The 15,371-nt window shown below is 49.3% G+C and overlaps 1 protein-coding gene across 1 annotated transcript in view; it reads right to left on the reverse strand.

The window, feature by feature from the left end:
- The window catches only part of MMP20 (matrix metallopeptidase 20), a 52,030-nt gene extending 36,955 nt beyond the window's left edge, over positions 1-15,075 (reverse strand). Inside the window, exons 1-4 of the mRNA XM_043578794.1 lie at positions 14,950-15,075; positions 6,410-6,657; positions 2,339-2,487; positions 562-687 (exon numbers count right to left, since the gene is read on the reverse strand). Of these exons, the coding sequence (XP_043434729.1) occupies positions 562-687; positions 2,339-2,487; positions 6,410-6,657; positions 14,950-15,075 (649 nt within the window). The remainder of the gene's footprint in view (positions 1-561; positions 688-2,338; positions 2,488-6,409; positions 6,658-14,949) is intronic.
- Between the last annotated feature and the right edge of the window lie 296 nt (positions 15,076-15,371).

Consider the following 15,371-nt stretch of genomic DNA (forward strand, 5'->3'; position numbering starts at 1 on the left):
TGTGATTCAGTCCATTTGGCTCCTTGTCAGCGACACTCAGTCGATGGGTGGAGAAGGGCCAGTTAGAGCTCATGGCAGCAATGAGATCTAGATTTGGCCACGACTTCGGGGTAAGTTCCCTGCTGTGACAGCCTCCACCCCTTGTCATCCACACACACTTCCCGAGGAAGACTTCCAATGACAGGCATCACATTCTGGAACCTTTCCACCCATCCCCAGCACACTTGTTAGGAGAGTACGACCCTCAGGTCCTTTCTGAGCACAGCCTGCTTGCCAGCACGAGTGAGAGACCCTAAGTGCGGTTGCAAAGAGTGCTGTGGAGGGAGGGTTGAGGTTCCTCGACACCCCTCGCTTTGAGCGGGGCTCGGGAGAGTCTACGGCACACTTGGGGGTGGGGCGTTCCCCTTATGGTGTTCCCTTGTGGATTTTTGGCTTACTTGTTTTTCCTAGCCAGCCCCCCTACTTTAAGGGTGGCCTGGGACGTTGACCTCAAGGTTTCATGGTGGAGGCCCAGAAGAAGGTACAATAGTTTCCAGGTTATGGTCAATTGTGCATATATACCATTCATTCCCATAGTCCACTTCTCGGCATTGTCGAAATGCGTGTCTCCTCCCAGACCTTCTCCAGGTGCAAATGCATGGGCTAGGGTCCCTCGAGGCCCATCGAACGGATAGGAGTCCCCGTGGTCTAGACAGTTGGGGAGAGAAGTCAACAGAAGTTAGTCCTGCGGACGATTTTCGAAGCATATTTCACGTTACAGGGAATGGACAATACTGTTTTTACAGATTTTTTAAGTTTATTTATTTAGAGAGAGAGAGAGACAGAGCATGAGCAGGGGAGGGGCAGAGAGAGAGGGAGACAGAGAATCCCAAGCAGGCTCCATGCTCTGAACTGTCAGCACAGAGCCTGATGTGGGGCTCAAACTCACGAGCCGTGACATCATGACCTGAGCCGAAGTCAGATACTTAACCAACTGAGGTGCCCAGGCGCCCCTCATTGACAGTTTCTAATTTAAAATTTTTTTCTTTTTAGCGTTTATTTATTTTTGAGACAGAGAGAGACAAAGCATGAATGGGGGAGGGCCAGAGAGAGGGAGACACAGAATCTGAAACAGGCTCCAGGCTCTGAGCTGTCAGCACAGAGCCCGACGCGGGGCTCGAACTCACGGACCGCGAGATCATGACCTGGGCCCAAGTCGGCCGCTTAACCGACTGAGCCACCTGGGCGCCCAGACAGTTTTTAATTTAAAAAGGAGGAAGAACAAAACGAGGCAATGTTGTAAAGCTACGTTCATGGGTTTTGAGGATTTTAGCGGGAATACTTTGTTTTGTTAAAATCCAACAAAACAAAGCTCTGGTGTGCCGTTCGAGGGGTTCAGCACAGTGTGGGGACCTCAGACTATGAGCCCTGAGGTCCCTGTTACATGGCAGCACGGCCCCCACCCAGCCTGTGTTTCACGGGAAAGAGCGCAGGCTTGCACGATCAAGAGAGAAGCGGTCTCCAAAGCCAGCCTGAGCCACGTGGCCACGGTGGCCCTGCTGTCCAGGAGGAATGGGAGCCACCACGCACCCGGCCACACCCAGGGCCACCTCGGAGGGCTCACACCGGGGCCTGCTGACCTCCTCTCTCCTGGCTTCTGGGCGCGCCCACCCCAGGACAGCAGGTTAAACTTCAGATGGAGACTTGAAGTCTCAGGGGCCCTTAGAAAGGGCGGGACACTTGGTCCCCTCTGCTGCTTGGAAGCCAACAAAGGGAAGGAATTTTGCGGCCTTTCCTTAATCTGCCCACTAGACACGCGGCTCTGGACAGGGCTCCCCGTGCAAGGTTGTGCGTCCACTCCTTACTGGGGTGAGCAGGGTGGAGGCCTGGGGACCCCACAACGTGTGGACGGGACAGCAGCAAACCCCCTCCCCCACCACGCCCGGCCATTGCTGCAGGGAAGAAGCGGTCAGGGTCACGGGGCGTGCGTGCCCTTCAGTGAGGATTCAAGGTGCAGGTTCCTGCTGTGTAGCAGACACCGTCAGGGGGTGGGGTGAGGTCAGGTAGCCCCCCCCAGGCCAACAGGGAAGCCAGATGGGACAGACTTTGTCTCTGATGCGGCCACGGCACAGCGGAAGCCGGTTGGGCCGAGTCTGCCGAACGGTCCGGGCCAGGATGACGGGCCCTCGCCGGGACCCCCTGGTTCTAGTCTCTGCCTGATGGCCGTCATCACTCTGCCATGACCTCGGCCTCCGCCCGTCTCACCCTGTGCAAGAGAGGACGGTGCCCACCCTTGCACTGAGGGTTGTAGGAGGAAACAGCTGGCTTCGCAGGCGGAGCCCAGGGACCCCCACGGTACCTCCGCTTTCGAAAGATATCATGATGTCCGCTTCTCCCGAAGTCACCCTGACGAAGGTTAGGGGGACAGCGCTGCCCCAGGCCTGCAAGGCCATCTCCACTGCCTTGTCCACGTCAGCGGCCGCCATGGATGGTGTGTACTTGGATATCCTGTGAAGACACAAGGAACGGGCCTTCCTTTCAGTAGACGCTCCTGGTGAAGAAGGGCGACCATTATGTGGAGGTCGAGGTGGGGCTGAGGATCGAGAGGCCGAACACGAATCTACCATTTGGGAATTTTTCTCCCAAACGATTCTTACTTTGCTTCCACCTTTGTTACATCACTAGGACGGGTGGGCAATTAGGAAAAGTTGAAGGGGAGATCCTGTGGTGCTGAGACGGGCTGGCTTTCACTGTGTTCACATTACCCTTGGTTTTAAAGATCAGAACCCGGTGCAATTTCACAGGGAGTCAGAAGCCCATTTTCCCCTAAGATGGTTTTAGCTGAGCAGGGCTTTTTCCCCCAACTGGACTGAACATTTTCAGTCGTGACAAGTAAAAACATGGAGAAATTCGTATTCGAAGGCCATTGGGATTTCCCCCTTCGGGGGGGAAGGTTTTTCTCTTGAAATAACACGCTATCTCAAAGAGGAAACACCAGCTTTAAGCAAGGGTGCTCACGTAGACTGAAAGAGGCTGCAGTCTTTCATTAAGTGCTGCTGTGACAGTGACTTCTGGAGGCAGAGAAGTGGAGGGCATCTGGGACAAACAGTGGAGCCGTTGGCCGGCCTCCGGACGCGGGAGCTGGGGCTTCCGACGGCAAGCAGAGGAGGGGGAGGAGGAAGGAGGTGCCCCCTGGGACCTCGGAGGGAGCCAGGGGCGCAGAGTGAGGAGACAGCTCGGCGACAGCCACCCTGGGGAGCGGACCTCTGCCCTGCTTCCATTCTCTGGTTCCTCGCCCAGTCCCGTGCGCACAGTCGGAGCCCAGCAAATACTTGGTAAGCTCAGGAAGTGCTGAGTCAAAGCTAATGGTTTTCAAGGGCTTCTGGGTGGTGGTCAAATGTTAGCACCTGTGATAACGACCTGAGAGGCTGGGTCAAGAGATACACAGCTGTGAGCATAAACGCGCATTTCGACAAGTATCCTGGGTGTTCTGACGCGGGTGGGGCCGTCCCAGCCAGAAAGCAGCGGGGCTGATCCTGGGGGTCCGAAGGGAAGGGGCGGGGTCCCACAGGGAGCCCGCATGCAGGTGGCCATCCGCCCTGGAGAGGCGGGAGCACGGAACCCTCTCGCAGGGATGGACAGAGGCGCCCTGACAAGAGTCCGCACCTGAAGACCGCTGAGGCAGTAGAGGTCACGGTCAGACTCTGCGAGCACCTGCTTCGTGCGGGCCACGGCCCTGAGCCTACCTGACCTTCACAACAACCTGCGGAGATAAGGATGAGGATCCGCATCGTGTGATCAGTCGGGATCCGAGCCCAGTCTGGCTCCAAGACGTACACACATAAGCACCAAGCTACGTTTCCTGTTTTAACCCCGTGGGTTACTAGCAGTTATTCTGAGATCCAGTGGCTACGTAGAGTACTGAGATGCCTCTATGCTTTCTCTTCCTTCCCTCCTTCTCTCGCTCTCCTTTTGGGCGGGGGGATGGGGGCGGGCGGGGGGATGTCCGAGGAATAGTATCACAATATTCTATGTCTCGAAGCTTCCAATTAGCATTGATTCCCGGTGTCTTGGCTATGCTCAGTCACAGTTCTGGGATGCAGCTAAATGTTGGAAAGACTTCCTGGGTTTATACACATTTTTCCCATCTTGCCCCCCGTACCCCTCTCCCCCCCCACCCCCCCCCGCCGCCCCCCACACACTTGGGAGTTCTTGCCCTCGCGTTTGGATTTTGAAGCTTTCCTGGACCGCGGCAGGGGAACATTTGTGTTCAGAGTGTCACCTTATGGACTCAGTCTCCCAGCCGCCAACAGGTGGCCCAGAGGAGCCTCTGGGCTCGTGGGTACAGGTCCTCCCTTGACCCTAGGGACCCGGGGACTGGGTGTGGCAGTTACAAGCCACCCACTGGCCGCCCCCACAGGTATCCTTGGGGAGAGATGAGCAGCAGCCCTTCAGATAAAAACGTGAATGACCGCGTGAGCACAGAGAGTAGGAAGGTGTCGTGATCAGAAACCAATGTTTTGGTCACCTTGGCTTTTTCCATATAACATACACAAAGTAATATATAATAATTTGTGCATAAATATAATTGAATTGCAGGTTTGTAGGGCTTACTTTTTTTTAATGTTTATTTATTTTTGAGAGAGAGAGAGAGAGAGAGAGAGAGAGAGAGAGAGAGACACAGAATGTGAAGCAGGCTCCAGCCTCTGAGCTGTCAGCACAGAGTCCGATGCGGGGCTTGAACCCATGACTGGTGAAATCATGACCTGAGCCGAAGTCAGACACTCAATTGAATGAGCTACTCAGGTGCCCCTGTAGGGCTTACTTTTTAGTAATGGCTGTGTTTTGGGGCACCTGGGTGGCTCAGTCAGTTAAGTGTCTGGCTCTTGATTTTGGTTCAGGTCATGATCTCACAGTTCCATGAATTTGAGTCCCACATCGGGCTCCATACCGATGGTGTGGAGTTTGCTTGGGATTCTCTCTCTCTCTCTCTCTCTCTCTCTCTCTCAAAATAAATAAACAAATAAACTTAAAAAAAATCACTGTGTTTAGCACCTGGCTTACAGGGTTCTTGGGCTGTAAAACTCCTCAGAGCATCAGGGACTTCTGTGAGCCCTGTGGGGACTGTTTTAACAGTCCGGCCTTGCCCCATCCCCAGGCATCGACTAAATGTGCTGGTCCTAAGAACAAAGTCTGGCTCCAAGCCGGGCCTGGCTCTCCGCTGCCCTGGGCACCTGCCCACTGGGCCACCCCACTGCGTGCCCCTGTCTGTCACGACTCCTCTAGCACTTGGGAAATCCTCACCGTTGGTGAGGCCTGGGCAAAAATGCAGGTGAGGGCCCAGATCCCCCCTCTGTCTGGCAGGTGCGGGCCCAGGCAGGCAGCGTTTTCTGCCTGCCTCTGAGCCACCCTAGGGGTGGAGGGGCCCCCCAGGAAGGAGGTCTGCTCTCCCCCCGACCTGGGTCCCTGTGCTCCCAGCAGCTGCTCCCAGAGTTCTCCGCTAGACCTGCAGCCACAATGGTCTGTTTGCTTTTGTGTCTCCCCCAAAGGACTGTGAGTTCCCTGAGGTTGGGAAGGTGGTCTAGTGATCTCTGTATCTCCAAAACTGAATGCCTGTAGTAGGCACTTAGTAAACCATCAATAAATTATTTTTGCAGTTGATAAAAAGTTACTTTTTAATAGGTGAGTTTTATTGCTTCCCTCTGATTGAGGAAACTGTTTTAAGAAAACTGGTTGGTACCATCAGGTTATTAATCCTAGATTAGATTCTTCGTCTTCAAAGACAAGTGTGGTGTCTCTTACCGATAAAATTATTGTAATGTCTAAAATGGCCAGTCATCACGATAATCCTGAGGTCATACTTTGTAGTAAATCCTTCACTGTGACTAAGATCAGCCCTAAAAAGTCTTCCTTAGGATTGTGATGAGCCACGATTTTATACAGATCAGAAGGAAGATGTTTCAAAATGAGAAGAGAAGGGAAGAGAAGGGAAGGAAAAGGAAAAGAAAAGAGAAAAGGAAAGGAAAAGAAAAGAAAAAGAAAAAAGGAAAGGAAAAGAAAAAAATAAAAGCAAATAAAAGGAAAGAAAAGGGAAAGAAAAGGAAAAGAAAAAAGAAAAGGAAAGAAAAGGACAAGAAAGAAAAGAAAGAAAGGAAAAGAAAAGGGAAAGGAAAGGAATGAAAAAATAAAAGGAAAGAAAACAAGAGGAAAGAAAAGAGAAAAGGAAAGAAAAGAGAAAAGCGAAGAAAAAAGGAAAGAAAAAAGGAAAGAAAAGAAAGGAAAAAAAAGGAAAGAAAACAAAAGAAAGGAAAGAAAAAGAAAGGAAAAGAAAAGAAAAAATAAAGGAAAAGGAAAGGAAAGAAAAGACAGAAAGCACGGACAGGAGAAGAGGGGTGCTTCTCTCTGACCTGGAAGGACTCCATCTCATTACCTGTAGGTCAAAGTATTTTTTTTCCACTTGGGTTCACCTGGGAAGAGGCGGTAGTTTGCCACGTCGGGAACTCCGCAGCGGGGCCTCTTGATCACGTCCATCGTGGACCGGTCCAACTTGCCCGTGACTCGGAGGCCGAAGAAGGCTTGCAGCTCCTTGATCTTCTTGACCAGGGAACTGGCTCCTCTCGCGGCCATCTCACCGAGCTGGTGGCCTCCCTTCCTGGTGTAATACTTGTCAAGATAGGCCTGGAACAGACAGGCAGGCGGACACGTCTGTGCACCGTCTCCGGGAGAGACTCGTGCTCAGGTTGGGAGGGGACCGTTTCTCCACAAGCGACATGCAGTGTGGAGGGCATACTCCCACCTTGTAAAGAATTAGGTACATTCTCACGGATAAAGCTTTGATGGACGTATGCCGCATTACTAATATTAATTACGTTTGTGTAGCTGGGATTGGAGATTTTCTCCTTGTACCCACTTATCTTTCATAGTTTTCCTATAAGGACTAATTATTTTAAGAGGAAAACATAGAGGCTCCTGGGTGGCTCAGTCTGTTAAGCGTCCAACTCTTGATCTTGGCTCAGGTCATGATCTCACAGTTCCTGAGTTCGAGCCCTCCATTAGGTTTTGCACTAATAGTGTGGAACCTGCTTGGGGTTCTCTCTCTCTCTCTTTCTCTCTCTCTCTCCTCTCTCTCCCTCTGTCTCTGCCCCTCCCGGACTCATGCTCTCTCTCAAGATAAATAAATAAACTTCAAGAGGAAACAACAATAGAAGGAAATAATGTGAACATTTTCCCCAGGGATCGTTTGTCAATCTCCACCCAATTTGCAAAAACCAAGACTATTATCTGGGAGTTGGCTATTGGTGTCATGTTTTCATCAAACATTATGCACGATCAGTGTGTTTCTACACACAGAGGCCTTGCAGTCCAACCTGACATCCTACACAACATCAGACAATCTGTTTCTCTGGTGGCTTTTCATTGTTAGGTCCGTGAACCTGTTCTCCGGGGCCAGGCTTCCAGGACTGTCTCTGTCTCCCACACCGCCACCCAATCCCCCCCCCCCACCCCCCACCCCCCCGCAAGTAAAATTAGCCTTAAAGTATTTTATTTGCACATTAAAGCTTAAAACCTCTACATTTATCATTCAAAACTCTTCTAGAACTCCTGGGTGGAGTGAGATGGCATCATGTAAATGCAGGACCGGAGTTGGACGCTGGTCCAGGATTTCAACGACCCACCTTATTGCAGGGAGACCCCGAGCAGCTGAAGATTTCAGTGTGTGTTGCATTAGATGCAATATTTTATATTTACATTTTATGCATGAGGTATTTATTTACTGCCTATGAATAGTTACGTATCGCATTACTTTAGATTCCGTATAAATTATGTATATGATTTCTGCTCTATCTACATGTCTATATATGTGAATACTAAAACATTGAAAGCAACCTTAATTTCTAACAATAGGGGTTTTGTTGGCTATATTTTTATATATTCATGTGAAGTAATACTAGGCCTCTAAGATCACATTTTTGAAAAATATTTAGTGGCATGGAGTAATGCACTCAGTATAATGACAATATACTGAGAAAAGCCTAGGTGAAGTCTTTATACAGATTATAATCGTAATTCCGCAAACAAACCGAATCATATATACGTGTACATATTATACTCATGTTTGTTATATATGTATAGTAACAGAAGGTTAATGTGCAAATTAACATTGAAAATTGATATCGATTGACGTATTGATAGTTACTACATGCATATAACTTATAATGAGCATGAGTGACATAAATAACGGAAAGAAATATATCTGAATATCAATCTTGTTTACCTCTGGGTTGTAATACCAAGGGTGGCAACTTATTTTTCATCCTTTCCTATATCCCAAGGTTTCCTGCTGTGGATGCAGACTGTAATTGTTTTTTTTTTTTTTTTTAATTTTTTTTTCAATGTTTATTTATTTTTGGGACAGAGAGAGACAGAGCATGAACGGGGGAGGGGCAGAGAGAGAGGGAGACACAGAATCGGAAACAGGCTCCAGGCTCTGAGCCATCAGCCCAGAGCCCGACGCGGGGCTCGAACTCACGGACCGCGAGATCATGACCTGGCTGAAGTCGGACGCTTAACCGACTGCGCCACCCAGGCGCCCCGTTTTTTTTTTTAATGTTTATTTATTTTTGAGAGAGAGAGAGACAGAGCATGAGCAGGGGAGGGGCAGAGAGAGAGAGAGACACAGAATCAGAAACAAGCTCCAGGCTCCGAGCTGTCAGCACAGAGCCCGACACGGGGCTCGAACTCACGAGCTGTGAGATCATGACCTGAGCCAAAGTTGGACACTCAACCGACTGAGCCACCCAGGCGCCCCAGACTGTAATTGTTAAGGAGAAGATTAAAACGAGTAAGACACGCTCACTTGTTTGGGCTACATGCTCTGTCTGCTCTCTGTGGGGTCGACCAGACCTCCCGCCCCGTCTTTCCTGGTGGTGATTCCTTGTGAGATTCTTCTTCTTCTTTTTTTTTTAATGTTTATTTATTTTTGAGAGACAGAGAGCGACAGAGCGTGAGCGGGGGAGGGGCAGAGAGAGAGGGGGACACAGAATCTGAAGCAGGCTCCAGGCTCTGAGCTGTCAGCACAGAGCCCGACGCGGGGCTCGAACTCACGAACTGTGATTGTCATGACCCGAGCCGAAGTCGGGCGTTTAACAGTCGGAGCCACCCAGGTGCCCCATCCTTGTGAGATTCTTAATGAGGCAAAGACCCAAGAGGAGAAGAAGGGGGTTAGCTTGGAGCCCCCAGCCCTGGAGCCCAGGCGAGCCCTGAAACAAAGGTGTGACCATCTTGTTTCATTTCCATCTCTGGCTAGGCCATCATAAGTAAGCATTTTATGTCCTTCTTTTTGATCTTTTTGACAGATAACGGTTCTCCGAGCCATTCCTCTTGGCTCAGGTTGATGCTGTGACAACACGATGCTCACGCTAAATCTAGATTAGGCTCTTCCAGGGGTAAGCTCTGTGCAGGAGACCAGACACTCTATGTTTTCTGAGACAGTTTTGAATTCAAATATTTTGTTCCCTTGTTAGGTTATGTGTGAGTCTTACACTCTGGGTTCTAATTTTGGTTTACAAAATTCAGTCATAGAAGGGAAGATGGATTAAGTTGGAAAGAGGTTTATGGGGCGCCTGGGTGGCTCAGTCGGTTGAGCGTCCGACTTCGGCTCATGTCATGATCTCACGGTTTGTGGGTTCGAGTGCCGCACTGGGCTCTGTGCTGACAGTTTGGAGTCTGGGGCCTGCTTCGGATTCTGTGTCTCCCTCTCTCTTTCTGCTCCTCCCCTGCTCACACTCTGTCTCTCTCTCAAAAATAAATAAAGACTAAAAAAAAAGTCGGAAAGAGGTTTAGAACTACGCTTACAGGATAAGCCATGTTTGTGAAGAGAAAGGTGTGCAGAATGATGCACACACAGATAGATCCTCATAAGCCAGGACTAGGCTGAGGAAGAGAGGGGTGGCCAAAAACTCAGTAATCAAGAAAAACAATATGGAGTGCAACATTTAACAATCAAAATTAATGCAAAAAATCCATGATGAACAAAATATCAATATTTTAACTAAGATGAGGTCCAATCCTGCCTCATTCGCTCATCCTAATCCCAGCCCTGAGTCACAGCAAAGTGTGTTGAAAAATATAGATGAAGGGGTGAGCAGTGGTTTTATCTTAGTGATGGAATTGACTTTTTTCATTATCTGTGTTGGGTAATATTTCTTTTCTTTTTTGTTTTTGCTTTTTAAAAATTGTTTATTTATTTTGAGAGAGAGCGAGCCAGGGAGCAGGGGAGAGGGAGGGAGAGAATCCCAAGCAGGCTCCGAGCTGTCGGTGCAGAGCCTGACATGGGGCTCGATCCCACGAATTGTGGGATCATGACCTGAGCCAAAACCAAGAGTCGGACACCTAACAGAGCCACTCAAGTGGCCCCATTTTATAATTTTTCTACTATGAACATATGTAATTTATACAATGTTTTTCTTATAAATGCGCAGAAGATGGTAGATCTTTAGCTCAAAAGGTTTAAGTCCGATCATAAACAACAGTATTAAAACAGTACTCGACACGGTCCTAGGCTCAGAGGAGATGTTCAGTTAATATTTGGGCTCTTTTTCTTTAGGTAAAATACGCAAATTTGCTTCTTTGAAGAATTATCAGATGTCCCGAGGGCCTAAATCATTCTGGAAACTTTCTTGTCAAAGTTATTGACAAGGTTTTAGCATCTTTTCAGAGTCAAAACATTCGGGGAGGCACTTAGATGTGCACTTAGAATTGCATTTGTGTTAATCCGAACGCTTGGGTGAGGTTGGCCCTGGTCAAGGATTTTAGGCACCCCCGGAAGTGTCCTATTTGCTCCCCACCTTTTCCCCTCCCCTGTTATTAAAATTACAGAATTTTAAGGTTGGCTCTTGGGTGGTCTCTCTCTGCTTCTCTTTCAGTGTTTGAAAGAATAAGATAATGGAGGCCTAGAGGGTCAGTCCTGGCAAGCCAGTGGCCCAGGTCCACTCTCTGCCCCCAGCTCTTTGTTCAGTGCACTTTCCTGGCATCCTTCTAGAGAATCAAGAACTTAAAAAACTCAGAGTCAAGTGTGCTTCAAAACAAGGTAAAGTTCTATATACGGTTTCTTCAGCATTTCTTGTGTTGTAGCTAAGCCACAGAACGGGAATCGTGAGGACTTCTGATGCTGTGTGAGGACTCCTAGGTTGCATATAATCTACGGGCCCAATTAAATACGTTATAACTCACTTATATTCTGGAATATTTGTAACTCTTGAAGGTGATGTTTAGGAAAACAGCATAAAAATAAAAATTTCCTTATGATACAATAATCAGTAATAAAGGTAGGAACCAAATATAAAAATTAGAGTATCTCTCCGTGCACAGAAAGTAAAGTGGTATTAAAATCACCTGAATTTAACATTCTGTATTTGAAAGGTTTCAATTTCAATTTTTTATTTTCTTTAATTATGAGTTTATAATAATGTGATAATGAAACATATTACTTTTAAGGACAACTTAACAACCTGTTGTTGTTTTAAGTGTTGTATTGATATTACTGATTTTTAAAAAGACAAACAAAAATACAATAAAACTTTGGTTTAAGAGACTAAGCATTTTATCGTTCCATGATTTTCATAGCCTTTATGCTCATCAGCAAAGCAGAATGTAAAGAGTTATGAGAGGGCGTGAAATAAGTCACCTAAACCCTCGTTCATTTTTTCAAGTGCAGGTTATCGGACTCCTGGGTTTGCAGGAAGCATCTGGCATTTGGAAATTTGGCTGGTCTGGTGTTTCCGGGCACAAGAGACCGTCCGTTGTCTCTGAACAAGTGGTCTGGGGAGAAGAGAGCCGTGCGGAAGCTAATTATCCTGACCCGGTTCACAGGCACCCCCTGGTCCGCTGGCCACCGGCTATGGGACTCGGCCAGTCCCGCTGTGTGCCCTCTCCTGGCTCCTGCCACCAGCCTGGCGTGGCGGCCAGGCTCCTTCACCCCCAGACAGTCATGTGACTGGCTCCTTCTTAGAGTTCAGGTTCACCTTGAGTGCCACCTCCTCACAGAAGCCTTCCGGGACTACTCAGTGACAATGTCCCCCGCTGCCCCAGTCACTACCGTCCAGACTCCTTCCGCCCTCAGGATCACTTATCACTTTGAAATAACCTCGGGCGCTTGTTGACTGACCACTTGCTGATCTTCTCCCAGCGCCCTCCCCTCCCCCATCCCCACTGTCCCCACGTAAGTGCCCTTGGCCCAAGGATTTGACTTGTTTGGTTCACTGGTGTTTCTCGAGTGCTCAGAACAGACCCTGGTCTACAGCACACGGTAAGCTGTCAGTAAGTGATCGTTGAACAGATGAGCTTACGCTGCATGCTTCTGTAGTATTTCATCTGTTGTATCGTGAGGCTGCCGAAGCTGTTATGTGTAGAAGCCCCCCCCTCTCCACATGGGATACGTCCCCAAGCCCCCAGTGGGGGCCCGAGGCTTCAGGTAGATCTGAACCCTATATAAACAGTTTTTCCTGCACGCACATACCTATGAGAAAGCTTGATTTATAAATTAGGCACAGTGACAGATTGACAACAGATACTAATAACAGCGTAGAACAATTAGAACGATATGGTGTCATAAAAATTATGTGAGTGTGGGCTCTCTCTCAAAATATCTTACTGTTCTGTACTCACACTCTTGTGATAATGTAAGGTGACGGAATGCAGCGAGGTGAATGGCGTAGGCGCTGTGACATGGCGGGTGAGCCACATAGGCGCTGTGACGCGGTGTTAGGCTACCGATGAAGCTTCTGATATGTCAGAAGGAGGATCATCGATCTTTGCACCATGAATGACTGTGGGTAACTGAAACCGTGCAAAGAAATAAGGAGTGACTGCTCTATTTCTATAAACTCTAAGGGGGGGGAGGATTAATTCTTTCTAGTCACTGGGATCCACTTGAAAGGTTTGCCCAGATCATTTTTTTTTTAAGTTTCTTTCTATTTAATTTGAAAAAGATACAGAGAGTGAGCAGGGGAGGGGCAGAGAGAGAGAGAGAATCCCAAGCAGGCTCTGTGCTATCAGCACCGAGCTTGATGCAGGGCTTGAACCCACGAACCACGAGATCATGACTTGAGCCGACATCAAGAGTCAGCTGCTTTGACTGAGCCCCCCACCGGTGAGTCTTGCCCAGATCATTCTAGCCTGCTAAAGAGTGACGGTTTAGCACTCTTTAGCACCCTAGTTGGTGACGGGGCCTACTGTAGGCAGAAGAAGGCTCTGACTGGGTCCCTGGTCCTAGTTTGAAGGTCCTCTGAAAGGGAGAAGTGAGGGATCCCCAGCATCCGAAGGCCACTTCACTCTTCCCCAAGACCCAATGTAAGCATATCTTTTCCTGAGACTGTCCGGTCTTCTCCCTGTATACACTGCTCAGGGTTAGCTGGTTTCTTCTGCGAAGGGCCGATGGGCAACATTTTCGGTTCTGCCACACCCCGCCATCGTGGTCCAGAAGCAGTAGGCGAGAAGCAGACAGAAGGCCAGGGACCGTTTGGCCCGATGACCCTCGTTTGTCGGGACCAGGGCTACCAACACGGTCTTTGGCTCCCTCGGATCCATTCTGGCCTCTGCGTGACCCTTCTTCCGAGGCCACAAACACTCTGTGGTTCCTCAAAGTGGCATGACGAGTGCTGAGGGGACATTACATGTGGGGAGAAGGGACCCAAAGCCAGCCGGCACCGGTGAAACAGGATTTGAAATAGACCCTGCAATTCTGAGACACGTTCTCTTGAAATGAGTTTACGTAACAGTGGGCCCACGTCTCGGGAAGCTGAATGTAACTGCTCTATGCTTGGCATTCACGACGCTGTTCATAAGCAGGGCTGAGAGTGAAAATATTGACTAGTTAGCTCACTAATCAAAAGGCACGGGTGGTGCACACAGTCGGTGAGGCCACGTGGGTGCGGGTGTGCAAACCATTTCCTCAGTGCCACCACCAGCGCGGTGCAGGGGTGCAGCCCGGCGGGTCGGAAAGCAACCTGGACGCAGGGCTGGGAATCCCGGACGTGCTATCACTTGACAGACCGTTGAAAGAGCGCCTTTCGCACAGACACGTCTCATTTGCACACCTGTCACTAACGTTGGGAGTCCCATCCTTACAGATTATTCCCCCCCAAGATTTTATCTTTAAGGAATCTTCACCCACAACGTGGGGCTCGAACCCACAGCCCCGAGTTCAAGAGTCGCACGCCCCACCGACTAGGTGCCCCTAGAGATGTTTCTTTAGGTTAAAGATCACCACCTTCCGTTACATGCAAAAACCACTTGGAAGCAACTAGACATGAATCGCTTTGAGTCACATGATCATTGCAAAAATTCTACCGTGCATCATTTGTATCATATCCTCTCCAACCAGTTGAGACAAGTCTTCCAAGAAGAAAATACAGAAAGCGTGTGTAAATAAGGTACTCGGGGAGTACGCTTTAGAGAGGAAAGGCTCGCAAGCGAGGAGCAGTAGACACCCAGGAAAAACTCGGCTCGCTCTAGATTTTGATCCAGCTTTCCCTGAAGGAAGAGCCGTTTTCTAGCATGTGGACACAAGAAATCTTTTTGAGGTGACTGCCAGGAAACCCAACACTAAGTTCACAGCCCACCTCTAGTGCACGAAGCTTGCACCTCGGTTTTTATTTTTCTGTCCCTGTTTTCCTCCTGCGTTTTCCCTCAAACACCTGGTCTTTCAGCGTCGCACGCGTTTTGGCAAGCCGCTTCACTTCTGTGGGACACCAGCCACCCAGCTCTCCCTTTGCTTCGTCCTGCAGCACATACCCCGGACGCGCCCTAGACAGCAACCTTCCCCGTATGGGAGGCGGTATCCGTTAGACTCTACCGGACTCACAAGACGATTGCGGAAGAGTAACAGATTTTTCCTTGTTTTCTCGTTACGCCCTTTCAGGTTTTCCGGGGTGGAGGCGGGAAGGGGAAGGTGCGCAAAGACTCACCAACCTGTGCCAGGTGGTAGTTGTTTCTTGAGGTCCTGGGGGTGGCTGCAGGTGGGGAGGGGGCCGCGGTGGAGAACTTCAGAGCCGTGACGAGGAGCACAGCAAGGCCAGACGCGGGGAGCACCTTCATCTCCTTGGGGCGGCTCGGCAATTATATCAGTCCCGGGGAAGGCAGACTGTGCTTTTGCACTTCGACCTTGAGCGGCTTTTATAGCGTCCACCGGGTCTGGGCCCTCGGAGCGAGGATGACTCATGTCTCGAAAGGTAATTATAGAGCTCATTTCTCTCCCTGATGATGGGGTAACACACTGGGACTCGGCAGTCAGGGCAAGCTTCGTTCTTTGTGATTTACCGAGTCGCGACAGGAGAAAGACAGTCGGATTGAATGAAGTTTGTCAGCTGCTTACATAAATTGGGGTAAACTGG

This window comes from Prionailurus bengalensis, chromosome D1 (assembly GCF_016509475.1).
Source record: "Prionailurus bengalensis isolate Pbe53 chromosome D1, Fcat_Pben_1.1_paternal_pri, whole genome shotgun sequence".
Classification (NCBI taxonomy): Eukaryota; Metazoa; Chordata; class Mammalia; order Carnivora; family Felidae; genus Prionailurus; species Prionailurus bengalensis.